The sequence below is a fragment of the Oryzias latipes genome, chromosome 9 (assembly GCF_053564925.1).
Source record: "Oryzias latipes strain Hd-rR chromosome 9, Olatipes_Hd-rR_3.1".
NCBI classification, from domain to species: Eukaryota; Metazoa; Chordata; class Actinopteri; order Beloniformes; family Adrianichthyidae; genus Oryzias; species Oryzias latipes.
The window spans coordinates 19,451,519-19,469,419 of NC_136245.1; the positions used below are offsets into that span (position 1 = coordinate 19,451,519).

At 37.1% G+C, this 17,901-nt stretch overlaps 1 protein-coding gene across 6 annotated transcripts in view; it reads right to left on the bottom strand.

The window, feature by feature from the left end:
* LOC110015624 (uncharacterized) overlaps window positions 1–12,400 on the bottom strand; it is a 143,684-nt gene extending 131,284 nt beyond the window's left edge. For all 6 annotated transcript variants that reach the window (XR_013657965.1, XR_013657964.1, XM_078952210.1 and 3 more), the window contains exon 1: window positions 11,471–12,400. Coding sequence is in view for 4 of the 6 variants with exons in the window: in XM_078952210.1 (XP_078808336.1) it covers window positions 11,471–11,481 (11 nt within the window). In the remaining 2 variants the exon portion in view is untranslated. The remainder of the gene's footprint in view (window positions 1–11,470) is intronic.
* Window positions 12,401–17,901: the final 5,501 nt, after the last annotated feature.

Below are 17,901 nucleotides of genomic sequence, written 5' to 3' on the forward strand. Positions count from 1 at the left end.
TTAAATGAGTGTGCTCATGCCAAGTGTGGAGCCATAAACATGCCACACCAGAAAAGGTTTTGGGCGTCCTGCTAGTTATGCTAATGAAACCCCCTCCTTCTTCTGTTTTCCGCTTTCTCTTATCCTGCTGGCACAGTCTTTACTTTTCTACAGAACACCACTCGATTGTAGGTTCCTGCCCCTGTTCTGCTGGCATCAGACAAGATGATACACAACAAAACGAAGATCCAAAAACCCTTGTAAAAGCGAATACAAGAAAACCGGGGCAAGATGAGGATCCAAAGTATTTCTTTGAACTCGAAAACAGGCCATTGTGTTGTCTTTAGGTTTTTGTGTTCCAATTTGTAGAAAAACACATAATAAACTGTAATTATAATGATAAGGCATATATGCAGGATGCACACGATAGTTATACAATATTTTCCAAGCAAGCAAAAGGTGAATGTTAACAAAACAGGCATTTTATGTGTCCAAGCTTTGAAAAGACCTTGGAGGTTGCAAGCAGAAAGCAGAAGCAGGCTTTAAGTGGCCCTGATGGCAGCACGGAGGACTGTATCAGCAGGTTCTTTGTCACAGAGCTCTTAAAGAACTTAAAGAACTTAGGGGTGGAAGTGCTGGACATGGCAAGAACCACTGAAGTCTGCTGAACTCTGCTGAGAGTGAACCTGGAAATGAAGATTATACCCTCTATCCCTTGGCTCTGAAACACTAAATCCATCTGCCACTTCAGCCCAAAGTTTGGTTTGTATGAATCCAAATGTGAGTAGGTGTGTGAGAATGCACACTTGTGCTTCTCTCCAAAAGTGTGTGAGCATGCCTCATGCAACTTCAAGAACGTGTGTGCGCACGTGGCTTGCTCTGAGTTGTTCGGTAAGCCAGGCCTATGACAAGTGGCTTTGTTGCTTGACTGCAGAGGAGTTTATCACAGATAATTACATAAGAATGTGCTGGAAAACGAAGAAACCCCAAACAGTCTGCAATGGCAGATGCTGGGCTTCGGCCTACACAGTGCCCTGTGCACCTTGTGCTCTAGACTTCCACCTTCCACCCCGTGTCTCTAAGTGTGAAATGGCAGAGAAAACTGAAACACTGGAGAGGCCAAAAGACTCTTCCCCCTTCCCTTTACCTTCCTTAGCTTTCTCATACTTGTCAGACTTGTCACAAATTTACTATATTTAACTGAAAACACGAGAACAAAATGTTATTTAAAACAAAGACAAATTCAATAGATGATGGAAAAATGGAAATCACAATTTCAAGGTTTTTTTCCATGTTTTAAGAAAATTGTCTAATAGTTTTCTACAATTTATTTCTTACATGAGAAGACAGTGAGCAAAAGAAAAGACACTCTTTTCCAGAATTCCCACTTTTAAAGAATAATAATAAAGGAAAAATTACTGATCACCTTGAAAGAGCTCACAATTAAATGACCCCTAAAAAATATGGCGCTGTGTAGTCCCACTATAAGCTATTCATCCAGGGACACTAACACTTATCCTGTAATTACAATAAACTGGACAATTATAATTTAAGTAAGTTTCGAAAATGAATAACAGAACAAATGAACTGTGAGATTTCCCGTCCTATGTTTACATTTTTCCAAAGTGTAAAACTTCTTTTTTTTGTTACCTACGTTGCAGATGTAGTATCCTTACATGTTTGCTGGTGTGTGAAGGGACAACGCATATCTCCCTGGTTTCTGTGTGGTGCAGTGAATTAGAAATTGAGGTCTACAAAGCCACTGGCAGAAAGCTCTCCTCTGCCCTCTCAAGATAATGAAAACACTGAAGTGGAAACTAAAGTCTGACCACTGCAAAACTCCAACACTTTTGAGGTAGGATGATGAATAACCTTGCGCAGCAGTCAGCTGAATTCTGGGTATCAATGCCTTTTCAGTCCGCATACTTTCTGTAATCATCAAGGTCAAAAGGCAATTTTTGCAAGCACAGAAATAAATAAAACAGGTTGACAGCAAATTAGGGCAAAAGGGGAACAAAGGCATGCCTCCAGCTAGTACATAAAAAACAGGGGTGGAAAATCTCACATGAAAGCTTATTTTAGATAACATCAAGCTTTGCTGTTAAGCTAATTGGAATACACTTTAGTCCTCATACATAAATGCCTGTAGCACTTGAAACATTTTGTGTGAAAGATTTTTGTAATGCAAACCATTATTTTCCCATCCATGACTGTATCCGAAAGCTGTTAATACTGAATATGTTAGGTTAATCCAATTGTTTGTAATTACAGCATTACTTTAAAAGAATGCTGATAGGAACAGTTTTCTTCTCTTCTTTCACTAATAGAAGCCCAAATTCACCCACATAGTTCATTACAAAATATTTCCCCCTTTTTGAGCATCTATTTGTTGACTATATTAATCAATGCTTCATCCTCTGTAGTGTTGAGGTACCCAAGCTATCACAACTGCCACTATAGGCTGGGTACTCACTCTCTGGTCCATCACTAAACATAATAAATGGTCACTTTAAAATCACTAATTAACTTGTATGTTTTTTGTCTTTGAAATAAAGCAAAAGAGCATGCAACTTTTAGAAACGAAAAAACAATTCAGCTAAAACTAAAAAAAGACTGGAACTATAATGCAGCGGTGTCTGGATTTGGTGAGGTGAACATTTGTGAGGGCCAACTATTCGGCCTGCATTCTATGAACCCCTATTAATAACATTTAATGCAAAGGAACTATTTAATAAAATATTGCAATTAAATACTTTTCATTTCTTCACACAGAGCACAGTCATATCGAAATACATTGTTATTCAAATTACTGTAAATTTCACATTAGAAGACTAGAAATAAAATAAAGAAAAAGTTTGTCTGTGAAAAAAAAAAGAAACTTTAATTCACATCAAATCTTAGTTCCTGTGAAATGTTCCACTATTTATTATTAAATGCTTCCTATAAACTTCTAAATTTAATGTGAACAGGAAACTAACACAAATAGTTATCTTAATCAAAAGTACAAAGCACTGTGGTTCTGAGGCACTGAAGGTCAAGTAGCCTCAGGTTGTTGCCACAGGTTTGCAACAGCTTATAACATAATTCACCCGATTACAATCAGGAAATTGTATTTTTTAGAAAGCTCTGGGGGCTCCGCATTATTGATTTCATGACTGGAGCCTGTGTGCCCGTAGAAATTTGGGTCGTGTTTGGCCCACAGGGCAGACTTTGGACATGCCTGTTTTAAGAGGACAGTGCCCACCATCACACAGGTCAACAGAGATTTCTTTCTTCTTGTAGAAAAACTATGTGAGCATCACCTGGTGGATATGTGGCTACCATTTAAATCACATGTGCACAAGATTTCAGTTGAATGAGAAACAGAGCTGAAAAAAACAAAGGGAGCTGTTTACAACTATGGGTGCAGTGCTGAAATATTCACACACCGGACACATTTTGACTCACTTAAACCAGCAGCTGAAAATGTGTTCTTGATTGGAAACAACACAGGTGTTTCCTAGAAAGTAATACAATGATTAAAAAATAGATATATGATCAGCTGTTATTTATATTTGAACCACAAGTGACAGTCAAAATTTCCCAAAGGCATAAATAATTTCAGTTGGCACTGTCCAATACCATCAGCGTCAAGTATGTAATTTAAGCTGACATATCTGTTTGGTTAGCTGTAGCATTGGCATGGACAAACACAAATAAGACATGTTTGTGTTTGTTCAAATTCTGATGAATCAGCCTGGAAACGTTCTCCTTTTCAGTTAAACAGTTAAACGCTAAACTTGAAAATGTTACAACATTTTAAGAATGGGAAAAAAAATACAGTTTTAAAAATGTATTGACTTGAATATCCAACCTTTGTTGTAGCACACTGACATTGAGCAATTTTTAATTAATGTAATCTTTCTAATGAAATCATGAACTGAAACTTTACAAATCAAAGCAAGTCCTCATTTATTAAAAATAGCATATTTTGCTAAATTATAATGAAAAATAATACATATTTTTTGAGGTCTTTGAGATGCTTATTGTGCTTATATTTATTACAGGTACATTGAAGAAAGAAATATTTTGTCTTTTTTATATTGTCCAGACATTTTGTCAACAGAAAACATTCCTCATTTAATGATTATTCAACTAAATAATAAATGTAAATTTGGTAATGTTTATTTAAACAACTGTTTTACCTGATTGTTTTTCTTTCATCAAAAGAACTTTGTAGAAATTTGTTGGCTTTATGACATTTTTTATTTAAAATCAAAGCTTTTACTATTCCAGTATGGCATTTGCATTGTTCTTGTTTTGTCACAACCTTACATAGTGGTGCAAAGAACTAAACAACTTAGTATAAGTACAAGTATTACGGTACATTGCGTTGCATTGGAGCAAATCACACTAGAGAGCACAAAAATAGTTACTAAGGTCCAAGATGATGGGGTATATAGAATGTTTTAATGTGAGCAGAAGTTGAGCAGAAGAAGCGTTGGATATTATATTCTTTTTACAGCAGTACTGTATGAATAGAACGTAAATAATTGTAATAATTGTAGGACAACAGCCCCTGTTCCTGCACCCATATGCTACTGCATAAGTTTGGCACCTCCAGCCACTGGGAGTTTTGCCCATTCTTGAAGGCAAAACTGTCTATTCAGGCTGTATGGGCTCTGCTGGTGTTAAGCAATCTTTAAATCATAAAACAGACTGCTGGTTAGACTCAGGTCCAAGCTTTACACCAATTCAAGATATTTAAATGTTTCCCATGAAACCCCAAGATTACTGATGTCTGCTTTGGGTCATTGTTATCCTGAATGGTCTCACTTAGTCCCAGTTTCAAATTTCTGGAATGCTTACTTAAGTATTTCTCAAGCATCTGTCTTTGTGCAACATCATATTTCCCTCCTTCTGTTTGGGTTCATTATAATGGCTTAGTTGTTTAAAAAATTAGAGCTGTTATATTTAAATGTTGAGTTATGGGCAGATAATTCAATCTCAACCATGGAGCGTTGCCTCAAGAGTTCTCTTCCGTCTCTGGTGGTCAGATAGATATAAACTTTATTATTCTCCCAAGGGAGATTAATAAAGTTAATGTGCCCCCCTAAGCACCTTTTTTGTTTGGTTTACAATTCCAATTACTCTTACACCAGTAGAATAGATAGTATTTTGTGCGGATTCCATTCCTTGCCCAATGTAGAGAGCTCCTGGTTCATGTTTTTGCTTGAATGCTGCCTTAAAAGTGTATAAGCACATTCCCAATAGAGACTGAAACTGTGTGTACGCGAGTATGTGATTTTGAGATGTCTTTTTAACAAATAAGAACTCATGGTGAAATCTCTGTAACAGAATAAAAAAAAAACATCAGAAATTTGTTCTGTGGTGTATCCCACATAATTTTCCTTTGTTCTGGGTTTTAAGGGGTTAACTATAAGTTTAGGAAAGCTTCCATTTAAATTAGAACAATCAAACTGCAAAAATGCTTCTTAGAAAGTCTGAAATACAGATGATGCTGCGAGTTGAAATCTGTCTTTGCAGGAGACGATGCCATAAAACATCTCATCCTAGGTTTCTCTTTCGGCTTTTCCCATCTGGGGTCGCCACAGCGAACGAGTCACATGGTAAACTTGGCAAAGTGTTTTACGCCGGATGCCCTTCCTGACGCAACCTTCTCAAAGCAACTGGGCTTGGGACCGGCACAGAAGTGGAGAAGGGAACAGGGAGCAGCCCGGATTCGAACCCTGGTTTCACGGACGGAAGGCGCCGCAAACCAGCACGAGCTAAACCGGCTCAAAACATCTCATCCTAGGGATAGATAAAAAACATATTTCTGTATTAAAATCAATGCCACCTTCTAAAAAAATGTCCAAAGTTTTATGAAAAAAAGAAAAACATGTCAACTGAAATCTAAGCAACAGCAAGCTGCAAGTCAGCTCACCTGGAAATCCTTTGGATAATTTATTGAGGCATTTGATGAAAAATCATTCCTAAAATTCCGAACAAATACTGCAGAAACATATGCTGTGCTGTCATCTGTGGAATATTTCAGGTGTGCAAGCAAATGGATTTAGTTTTCTTCTTATGATGATCTTTTTAAATGTTATCATTCGTATAGTGTGTATAGGTTCATGTTACTAATTAAACATGTCTTGTGTTATTTATTCCACAAATTTAGATTTATTTTTTTTATAATAAAAACATGAAACAATTTTTTTTAAAGTAAATAGTTTTCTTTAAATGTTGTCTACTGTATAGTCTTTTTTTTACTGCCATGGAAAGTTAACTTGCTAAAAGAACATTTTCTATTTATGCTAGTTTGGGAATAAACCACTGCTGAAAGTTGGTTTTGTGTAACAAGTAAGTCATAAATAAGCATGAAGACAGTAGGACAGAATACTGTATACTGCCAACAGTGGAATCATGCCAAAAGGGATTTGACTTGAGATGTAACTCCATCACTAGACTTTTCTAAAGAGAAAATCTAGAAGTTGATGGGATTTTATTTATTTTTCTTAAGGCTACAATAAGCCCAGGCACTCAGTCTTCTTCTCCATGTCCAAAGGTTCCTCACTTATTGGTCTCTTTTGTCTGAGACACACAAACTTTTATTAAGCATTGGTATCAGAAAATACAGCCTCCACATACATTCAGGGTTAAAGGTATGTTTTGACAAAAATGACATTAGAATGTATCTTTTATTCAAAACCTTGAAACATTTCTGAAAAAAAAACACACACACACACAAATACTTTGCTTAAAGTCCAGAAAGTCTCTTTGAGAGCATATGCAGCTCCACACAAGCAAGAGTGATGATGTGTTTTAGGACAATAAACTACACAGTGTTGTGTTTTAGTAAGAGCACCTGCATGAGATGTGTGAAACAATAGCTGTCATAACTGTCCTGTGCAGTCTATTAATCTTTCCTCGCCCTGTTATCAGTCTCTTGCTCGGGTTCCGTTCACGGGTTATTTTCCTGTGCTAAACGAAAGATCGGAGGACGTCCAGACAGTGACGTCCTTTTTCCAGCCAGAAGAACAAATGCGTTTGGATGTTTTTATATTGCGACAACAAGGTTAGGTGAGAAAACTATTGCTGAGAGCTACAAGATATCCAGAAATCAGCTTTTTCCTACCATGTTTGACCCAGATGCTCATGACTCATGGATGTGCTCAATTTTAACCAGCATTTTATTTATTTATTTTTTTTCTAGAGCAATAAACCAACAACAAACCAGAGCTTAATTCCGTCAGAGTCCGATCCTAATCCTGTTCAGACTTGTTAGTGATGTGGAGCCAGGTAACACAATTAACACTGCATTTATAAAAAATAAAAAATAAAAATTGGCACTCTGCTAAGTGAATTTAGCGGTCACAAAATTTGCATGCCTCTTCAATCAAATTCATGTACATTTGCTGCTTTGATTTGAATTCCCAAGACAACAGGATTTTTAAATGAGACTTTAGCATCAATGCTGCATTTTGTACAGCCATGATTTAAAAAAAAAAAGACTGATTACTTAAGAGAAAGGTGGTACATGCAGAGGCTGCTTGTAGCTTTTCCTTTTATCAGAATCAACACAACATGGATGTAGTTCAATGATTCTTTCAGCTGGTGGGAGTCAAAACTAAATACACTTTTAAGGTTATGTTGTCATTAACAAGGAAAATGCATCCATTACAAAATTCAAGTTGTTTATTTTTGGGTTGAAGAAACAATATTGATGTATATTTATGTCATCGAGTCATCCCTCAAGTCTCCTCTTCTGCCCTCCCCCTTCTCTCTCCAGACAGTTACCAGCTGTGGTGAGTGGTTCCACACACTGCTGGCTCTCACAGCATTCAAACAAATGTGTCCTGGAAGTTTCATGGAACACAGAGAAGGGGGTTTCCTCCCTATTAGCGCTCGGTGGGCACGCCGCCCGTCCTCTCGAAACAGTTTTAACAGGGCTTTCGCAGCAAAACAGTGGAAAATCCATTCCATCGTGTTTTCTCATCAGCAGCGTCTTCCCTCTGACCTCTGTCTCAGTTCTAGTGACCCATATGGAAGATGAATGCGAGCCATCTTCTGAAGTTATGTCAAATTCAACAGAAGACAGACTTTTCAACCATGAAATCGTCTTTACAGATAGAGAACAGACAAATTTGGACAGGTTGGAAATGCTTTCATCTTGATGAAATTGCCCAACCTTAGGCTTTATATTCTTAGCCATAAAAATCAGGTCAGCTGCTATAATAAATAAAAACTTATAATTATTCACCATTTCTATTTTTATTGCCATTCATCTTTTACTTAAGATAACTGACCCTTTTTAAAAGGAAAGATTGTACGTCCTGTTTTGCTTATTTGTCATCTGAATAGCTGGCTGAGCACAGTTAGGCACAAAAATACACACAAATATGTAGGTAAACACGTGCAGACACAGCTGTTTCACCTCTGAGGATGACTGAGAGCAGAGAATACCAATTAAGGAAAGGTTGCACATGAAGCTGTGGAAAAACCTTGATGTATCTTGCAGGAAGCAGCTGATTAGTCCTTGTTATTAGTTTTTGTGGAGTGTCTGTGTGAATTTTGTGCAAAAGTAAGCAAGTGTTGCATTTCTGACCAAACGTGACATCAAAACATTCCTATAAAGTCAGCAAAACCAAAGTAAAAAGTATTTGTTTTTACATCTAAAATTGCTATATTTACATTAAATACTTTCATATATCTATCATGTATTTTATTTTATTTTTAATGTGTAACTAAAATACAGACAAGAAAACATGTTTTTGATTACTTTTAAATTGTTTTCTAGAACAAAAATCCTTCTCTCTACCCGTGATTGATCAAAAGTAACATAGACCAACATTTTTGGGGATTTTTTTCTTGCAATGTCAGATTTTATTTCATTGTCACGGGTGTGTGGTGCAGCAGCTCAATTTTATTTAAAAAAAAGCAACACTGGAGAGAATATTAGTCAAGACAAGCCTGAAGGCGACCCTCTGAGAAATATGCGTCCTCCTCCGACTCTGTGATGATCTGTAGTGGTTATCTGATGGTTTCAGAGTCATGGCCTTTACTGTCTCTCTGTTATTTACCCACTAGACATACACAGCTTGATAAATGTTTTGCCTGACCTTCTAAAGTTGTTTTCCTGCCTCTTAACAGTGATTTTATTTCCCTTGGACAAGCCAGACACTGTTCTGTGTGTGCCTGCGTGCATGTGTATGTGCAGGTTGTCTGGACATGTCTGCCTATTTATCTGTTGGCAAAAAAAAGAGAAAAAAAAGTTCAATAAACAAGGAGATAAAGTCTGTCTTCCTATTACTGCCCATTACTAATAGCATTTGTTCACTTTATTTAAAAAAAAAAAAAACACTGAGCAAGCAAAGGAATTGAAACAACTACTAACAGTGTTCTAACAGCCACAGACGATCCGTCTAGTTCAATCTGGAATCGGTTAAAGTCGCCACAGGCCAGAGCAGAGTCAACAACAGCCACGGCTTGGCCGGCCTCCCCAGCCAGATCGATATCTGCAAATAATAAATTAGCTTCCCAGAGGGGTCGCGCTAAACCTTCAGCAATGCTGCCCTGGAAAAGTCCACAGTTGGTGTGTGTGAGACTCAATAAGCCAGGTGAATGACTGTGCAGGGGCACATCCTAGCACTCCATAATAGAAAATTAATGGTGCTCAAATCAGTGCTGAGGGCACCCTGTGGGTTACCTAATAGGTCTAGTTAAAACTGTCATCTCTCCTGGAGTTGCCTAAAACATCACAAACATTGAAGCCCAAAGGGAAGAATGGGTGAATATTTGTGAAGGAAAAGTAAAAAATCTTCTGGTTCAGGGAAAAATGGTTAAGAAAAAGTGCTTCTTTACTTACTTAAATATTAGAAGTGTTTTGCGCATTTTATGAAAGTGAAAAAAATATTTGGTAAAGAAATACGACAAAAAATATAATTCTAGAATTTAGAAAACATTTTCTTAAAAATAAAGCCCAATATTTTCCAGAAATGTAAAACACAGAAAGTGGCTCTTTAATTGATCATTAAATGTAATTATGCAGTTGTCTTTTTTTTTTTTTTTTATGCGGTTACATTATTTGTATTTTTTACTTTAGCTTATAAATGTTTTAAGCTTACCTCTAAGGCATTATTGTTAACTAATGGACAAAATTTAATTACTTAGAAAACTGAAAACCAAACAATTTAATAATACTGACAAACACGGTTTGTTTTGCCCTATACGTCTTTAAATAATGTAAATTCAAATATTCGCTCAACTATCGTTCAACGTAAAACAACTCAACAAAGTAGTACACAACTTATTTAGCCACATTATAATGGAGAGAAAAGATAAATTGTCTAAAGCATTAAAGCAGTATCTGAGAGAGCCGATTTCATAAGCAAAACTTTTCAGAAACACAGCGCTGAGAGTCATGTAATGTCAAGGAGCACAATCCAGCCTTCTCCTGAAGTTTTTATGGCCAAACATTCAGGCTGAATCTGGACGAGTAAAAGATTTCTGCAGGTGTTTAACAGTCAACATGATTTTGGCAAATGTGTAAAAACAAGAAAACATGAATTATGGCTGAAATAAATAGATCTATGTTAAGTTTTTTTTTTTTTTTCAATAACTTATTTCCACAAGTCTCATTCATTTTTATTTAGCTCAGCCATGGAGTCCATACAGCAATAGCACCCCCCCCCCCACACACACACACACACATACACACACACATATACATACAATATATACATATATATATATATTTTTTTCAAAAGCATTTATCTGGTTCTCCTCTTTTAATTAACCTCTGATTAAAACTACTTTTTTTATCGTTCTAAGAAAGTACCAAGGCATACCTGCTAAATACATGGCTTCTATTACCTTTAAAAACTTTGTTCTAAGAGTTTTAAAAAACAAGATGCTGATTAAATCTAATTTTCAATAGCCTTTTTATTTGGTTTTAATCACAATCTAAAAATGAGATCTAAATATCTTTAAATAAAATAGCTATACATCTGAAAAGTCTATGTTTATGGTCCATGCAGTGCTTAAGCATAAATCTACAGATTAATATACCCAACAAGCTCATAATGAGCCTTAAAAGCACATCTGATTGCTTATCCCTGCTGGTTTATTTTCCATTTTCACAGGAACAACAACTAGATTCAATAAACACAGCTCGTATTGATCCTAAAACTGCACAGCAGCACATGCACAGCTTGTACCAGCGCCCAAGAAGATTTATTACAACTTTGAATGCCGAGCAGAAAAAAAAACGGAAAAAAAAACTGCATGCAATAATAAGTCTCTGCACGTTCAAGCTAACACACACAGACACATCATAGGTTATGTTTAATCTGTGAATTTTAATCCATGTTTCCAAAAAGAGATATAATCTTTCACCATTTGCTTACATGTAAGCTCGGCAAGGCCAGACTTTGAAGGGAGGAGTTTTCTCTCCTCCTATTCACTTCAGTTCAACACTTTGAAAAAAACGCCGCTGACATGAACTTACCCACGTGTCATTACATCGCTGTCCTCCAGCACAGTGGACGTGCTTCTCCCTGGGCCACTTAAGATATCTTTAGAAATACTGGTAAGGAAACAGATGGAGTTCCAGCTGGAAAAAGAAAATGCATGAAGTCTCCAGCGAGATGAAGAAAACACATCTAAAAGTTTCTATGTAGTACGATGGGGGTATCCTCTATCAGTTTGGCAAACCTTCCCAAGACTCGCACTGCCATAGTATCCGATCTGTGTTGAGGAAGACTGAACAACACAGGAAACAAAACACAAACAGCACAGTCCTTTATGGCAGGGAGCTGTGTAGATCTGATGTTTTAAGGTCCCTGTGTGGATGTCTGTCTGTCTATGCAGCAAAGAAAAAATGAAACAGCCTGTGAGAAGAAAGGAAAGCTTGGTTCCTCATCATGGGCTTGTTAGCTTGTCCAATCTATGGCAATCAGTGCAGTCCCAGGGGTTGAAAGACACAAGAAGCTGGGGAAAGGGAAGCAGAGGCTGAGGGAAAGATCAATACTGCACTGTGAAACAAGAAGTGTGGGCTATTTACTCCCCATTGATCTGATGATGCTGGAGAAACACCTCAGTCGGCTATTAAACGGAGGGTGTAAGTCTTGTGTGAAGGTCTCTTATTCTTTTGCACTCTCTGTGTCATTTTAGTTTTTTGTAACCTTGAGGTTAAAGAGGAGCTAAAAACAACTACAAAGGATTAAAAAAATGGATTGCATGGGCAAGAAAAAGTGATTCATCTACATTAAAATGCCAAATTATAAGACACTTTTAGGTTTCCCACAGAGGGACAGAAGCTTACAGCTGCACTGCAGGAGCTTCTACTTACACACTGAAAAGCAAAACAAGGGCCCCCGTGATTTTCTCAGGGACTACTTCAAGGCTTGAACTGCAGATTGCATGTCCAACCAAGAGCTTTCTGCCTTTTTTTGTGGCCAGATATATATATATATATATATATATATATATATATATATATATATATATATATATATATATATATATATATATATATATATATATATATATATATAAATAAATACCCTTTTTTGCCTAATAGGCTTCTTCGTCTGAGTTGGCATTTGACTCAAAACTGTATGTCTGGATAGCTCCAATTTTGCACCGGTAATGTTAGGTTGGGGTTGTGATGGGCTGTAAGCTAGCAGGATGGAGAGTAAATAAAGGGATGATGGGAAATAACCACAAGCACACACTTCTTACTACAACTCAGAGGCACACTTCCTATGATCTCCTATCACTCTGCAGAAACTATGTCTTAGAAAACAACACAAGTTTTTTTTTTTTTTTTTATTCAGGCTAAAAACTATGATTATAATTAAAAGACCACTAGGAGTAGTAGATTAAAAGATGATCCAAATAATCAACAACCAACAAGTCTCCTATGGCACAACCTAGACTTTTTCTTTTTGCTAAGTTAAAGAGCTGCAAACAAAACATGTAACATATATATAAAAATATTGAAATTAAATGTTAAAACAATAATGATCGCTTTTTTATTTATTTATTGACACTATTGAAATTTTGAGGTTGACCATTAGTGACCATTAGTTTTAATGAAGACAATTTAAAAAAAAATTACAAAAAGTCACAAAGTTTCAATAGATTTAGACAAAACCAGTAAAATCTTCTAAGGTTTACCAACATGAACCTGATAAGTATCAAGTTGCACACACTTGGTGTGAAACTCCCTCCATGTCTTTCTTTGCTTTTCTTCTTCTCCTCAGAGAAGAACCCTTATTGACTGTGTGGCTGTGTTACAACAAGCAGTCTCTAATGACTCCCTGAAGACCTCTCCATCCCAACTGCCCACCCTGTCTCTCCCTTTTTCTTTCTGCCTCTCACACTCGGTGCGTCTCTCCTTCCCTGCCTGCTCTTCAGGCTCCAGTTCAGCAGCTAATTAACCCTCTCTAATAGCGTAGATTACATTAGCTTTGAGCCGCTCGCACCCTCCACCGGACTCGCGGTGCCACACAATGAACCTAGCCTTGCTTTACAAATCTCCCCCTTCACAAGAGCACAATTATGAATTCAAACTACTCCTTATCCACACTCACTCATCCAGGAACAGAAGCCCTCCTCTGAAACCGCCCTGTCCCTCCCCTGCCACCCATCTCCCAGGCCTTCGCAGGGTAATGAGAGAACTGTAGAGGGGACCACACAACAAGATGGCCATGAAGGGGAGAGGGATATTGAGGTTGTATGAGAGAGGGGGGACCCGATTGGGTAAATCAGAGGTCACTACAGGTGTTTCAGTGGGTGAACCAAGTGATAACCCTTCATTTTAACATTCCTGCTCTGGCTAAAAGGAATTTTAATTATCATGAAGAGCAGGACTATGAATGTCTGGACCAAATGGAGCGTTGTGCTTTGAGTGGTCAAAGAGATGCCAAGAATGAATGATTTAAGACCGGAGAAGTTGTTTTCCACACAGATTAAATGATCAGATAGTTAGAAAGCTTAACTAAGACTTAAAGACAACACCACAATGTCTAATCAACTCTAACTAGAAGGGCATTTTTGCCAGTAGGTCAGGCAAGAAAGTATGATGCACTTATGACAGAATGGTAAGCTTTGTTACAATAAGCTACAGTTTATTTCTAAACTATTGGAGTTAAACTGCAATAACAGAGTAAAACCAATAAAAAAACTGTCACAACAGCAGTCTGAGTAAACATTATACAAACTGTTGGGATAAGATTAATTTTTTATCTCTTCCTTAAATCACTTAGGCCTCAAAAATGAATATAACAGCAATGGATGCAATCTACAGCATCCAAATTTAAGTTGGTACATTTGTAGCAAAGAGATATTCTCATGTTTTTTTTTTGTCTGAACGAGTAATTTTCCCTCCGTTTCTCTTTTCCAAGGCTTGCTTTAGCAGCATTTTCTACAACATAGAGCACTTTCCTTTCTATTTCAATAGGACAGCTCATTTGCTAGACTCCAAGCCCAAACTGCTGACTGGGTTTTTCAAGGCCGTGTACTTTGTTACGTACGCTTGTGTGCAAGTGTGTGTGTGTGTGCGCTCAGGTTTGTGCTGAAAGAGAAAGAAAAACAGAGTGAGCTCTATAAAAGAAGGGTAGCAAAATGGATGGAAAGAGTGGGAGAAAGAACACACTGAATCATTAAGGTACTCAGAGATCATTAGATATATAAGGGTTCTGCTATGCAAGGTCAGGGCTGCTGTGTTTTTCTAGGTCGGCAGAGGAGCATTAAAACCAGTCTAATCAGCCACTTTTTATTCCCCTCCTCTTCACTTGCATCACTAGTTTCTGCTCCAGGGGGGAAAGTACAGTTGTGTGGATTACAGCCCAGTTTATCCATGATCTTGTATCTATTTACTAACATTTTCAAGGCTAATGAGCCAAGGACAAGGTAAACCACACAAAAGGCACGGACAGGCTTTGAGGTAGAAACTCGCCTTATTATGGGGTGGTGCTGTTGCCTCAATGTTTCATGCCATAGATGCACAAGGATACCTCTTTGTCAGGAACTGGTGGTGTAAGACCCAAAATGCAGGGGAGTGGGGTTGGTGGCAGCAACTTAAACACTTGAGAAATGAAATGAAACGTACAAAAACCTAGGGTGCAACAAAAGTGCGTCAAAGCAGCATGGCAATAAAAAATGGAAAACCAGACACTTAAATACACTGAAGGTAATTAAATGGAAAAGGAAGACAGCTGTGGAAGATCATTAATCTGAACCTGGTGTGACTGACAGAGCAACAACTCAAAACAGAATAAAAAACATAACTGGAAACATAACTTTGTGCAACACACTATCAGACAATCCAAAGCTTTTCTTTAAAGTTCTGCTCCAGTCATCTTTTGAGCAATTTTAAAAGTGATCCCAGTGGTCTTTTAAGTTGGATTATACTGTTTTTAGTCCAAAACCTAAAAAAACCTGTGTTGTTTTCTAGGACATAGTTTCCGCAGAGCGGCAGTAGTTCATTGGAAATATACCTCCGAGTTGTGGGCAGGACTGCTGGCGTTACACGCTCTCCCACTATCTTTCAGCCCCTCACCCCAACCTAACATTATCGGTGCAAGAAAAGTGGTGGGCAATATTGGAGCTATCCAGTCGTACAGTTTTGAGCCAGATACCAGCTCAGACAAGAAAAACAAAGACGTACATGGATTTAGTTATCTGTAAGTGGATGCAACAAAATAGTGTGAAACCGGAAGCTTGTGGCTTGTTGGAGTAGCTTCTATGTCATTCCTACAAGCTTTTTTCAAGGGAATTTTTTTCATCTGCTCCTGATTCCCCACAATTTGTATAAAGAAATACTAAGACATGTAATGTCAGTTTAATTATCTTTATATATGTCGTCCATCATAAGAAAAATGCCACAAGAACATTTTAAAAACACCAAAAGTAAGAAAAAAATGAAAACAAAAAAATGAACAGGAAAAAAAATAAAAAACACATCAAAAGTACAATTTTCATTGGACTGAATTTTTAATGCTTAAAACGGGCTGGAGAAAGCTGTTAGTTTCTTTTTTTTATATGATTATTATGATTTTAATGAAAAATATCTTTTGAATATGTCAACTAGACCTATTTTCATTTCTTGTTTTTTTTTGTTTTGTTTTTTTAAGTTAAGGGAAGTCAATTGAAAATAAATTCATATTTATTCATTCACACATTGGAATTAGGTTTGGCTAATGCTTAACACTGAATAACTTACTGCACACCACAACTTTTAAAGAAACATTCACACTTTCACGAAACCAAATTAAGGTGTAAAATTTGTTTGCATTTTCTTAATATTTGAAAGTCTCTTTATCATTTGTAATACAAAAACAACCTCAGTGATTTTGCTATTTAGCTGTTCACCACCTTATGCAGTTGTGTTAAAATGTTTAATAACTAGGACCCATATTAATGTGATATTTAATTTTTTTTATGTTTTTAAGGTCATGCCACTTTCATATGCTTACAGTCTCTAAAACACAGACTCAGCAGACAAAGTTTTAAAAGTGTTCATTGCATGCATCAAATTTTCCTGATTATCGCAGAAAAATAACTAAAGCTGAGGCAGTACACAAGACAGTAAAAACTGTGTTGCCTAAAATTATTCAAACCCTTGGCAAACTTTGGACATTTTCCAGGGGTAGAAATGTATTTGAAGGCTGTTTTTTTGTTCTTTTTCTTTTACAATGGCGCCTATTGTACATCATTTTGTTACCTTCTGGCCGGCGCCTGTGTCTCTTCCTCTTAAGAAGAAACTTGTTGGTTGAAAAGAAGTAACTTTGAGTCAAAATTTGCCAGAGGTATGAATAATTTCAGGCAGCACTGTAGCTGTTATATGCTTTTTCAGAATAAGTGCAAAAGTGACCAGCCGATGAAGTGAGTTGAGAATCTTTCTACTTAAAAGTGAGATTTCTCACTTAAATTTGTTTCATATTCATCTATTGAATCCAGTGTTGCATTCAAAAGTCTCCATGAATGCTAACCCCTAATCTTAAAGTGAGGCTTATATTAAATTTTATACATTTTAAAAAGCAGAAGAAAAAAACAATTTTAATAATTTTGTAATTTAATCATAGACATTTTTGAATGTTTCAGCACCCAGAGATAAACTCTTCAAGTCACTGAGGCTCTTCTAAGCACATTAAAAGACACAGTGCCTTTATTCCTGATGGTAGGGAAGCAATGTTGTAAGTAACGTGGCCTGTTCATCAAGATAATGATGGATGGCTTTAAAAAAGATTGTTGTCTTTATATAGATGAATGTCCTGCTTGGCCTTTTCCTCAGCACTTTGGCCTTTCCTTCATGCTCGAGCACACAAACACCCTTATCCCGACTCAGATGGAAATTGGCAAAGCCTATGTGGAAAACAGTGCCAGCTCGAGATTATCAATAAAGATGGAGGAAAGCACACCTACCAAAGGTGCAGTATTTAATGCCAAAGAATTTCTTAAAAATGGAGTTATGATAGTCGGCATATGGGATGAGACCAGAAGAGAAAATTTGTTTAAAAGAATGTCTCTTGGTCTTGACGGTCTCATTAAGGTAATGTTTTTTTTTTTATTAGGGAGCTTCAAATGCCAAGGTATGGGTGGATTTAGTGTAAACCTAAATTCCATTACCTGGCAAGCATTAATTGTTGACTGAGCCCAAAGATCTTTCCCCTGGGGCCTGTATGTTTCCCCTCTGTCATTTGGCTAACTATTCTGTCTAGACTAACTGGGAGCACCATAATCCACCATGGGGATCAATAAATTGCACATAATTCAGCTCCAATAATGAGCTTTTACTTCAGCACAAGTGCCAGCCCCCTTCCCAAGGAACCGACTGGGGTGTAAAATGATAATGTAATTATTAAAAGGACAGACAAAATGAGTAAGCACTTTCACACAGGCAGGAAAGGGTGAGCCCAGCCGCAATTAGAC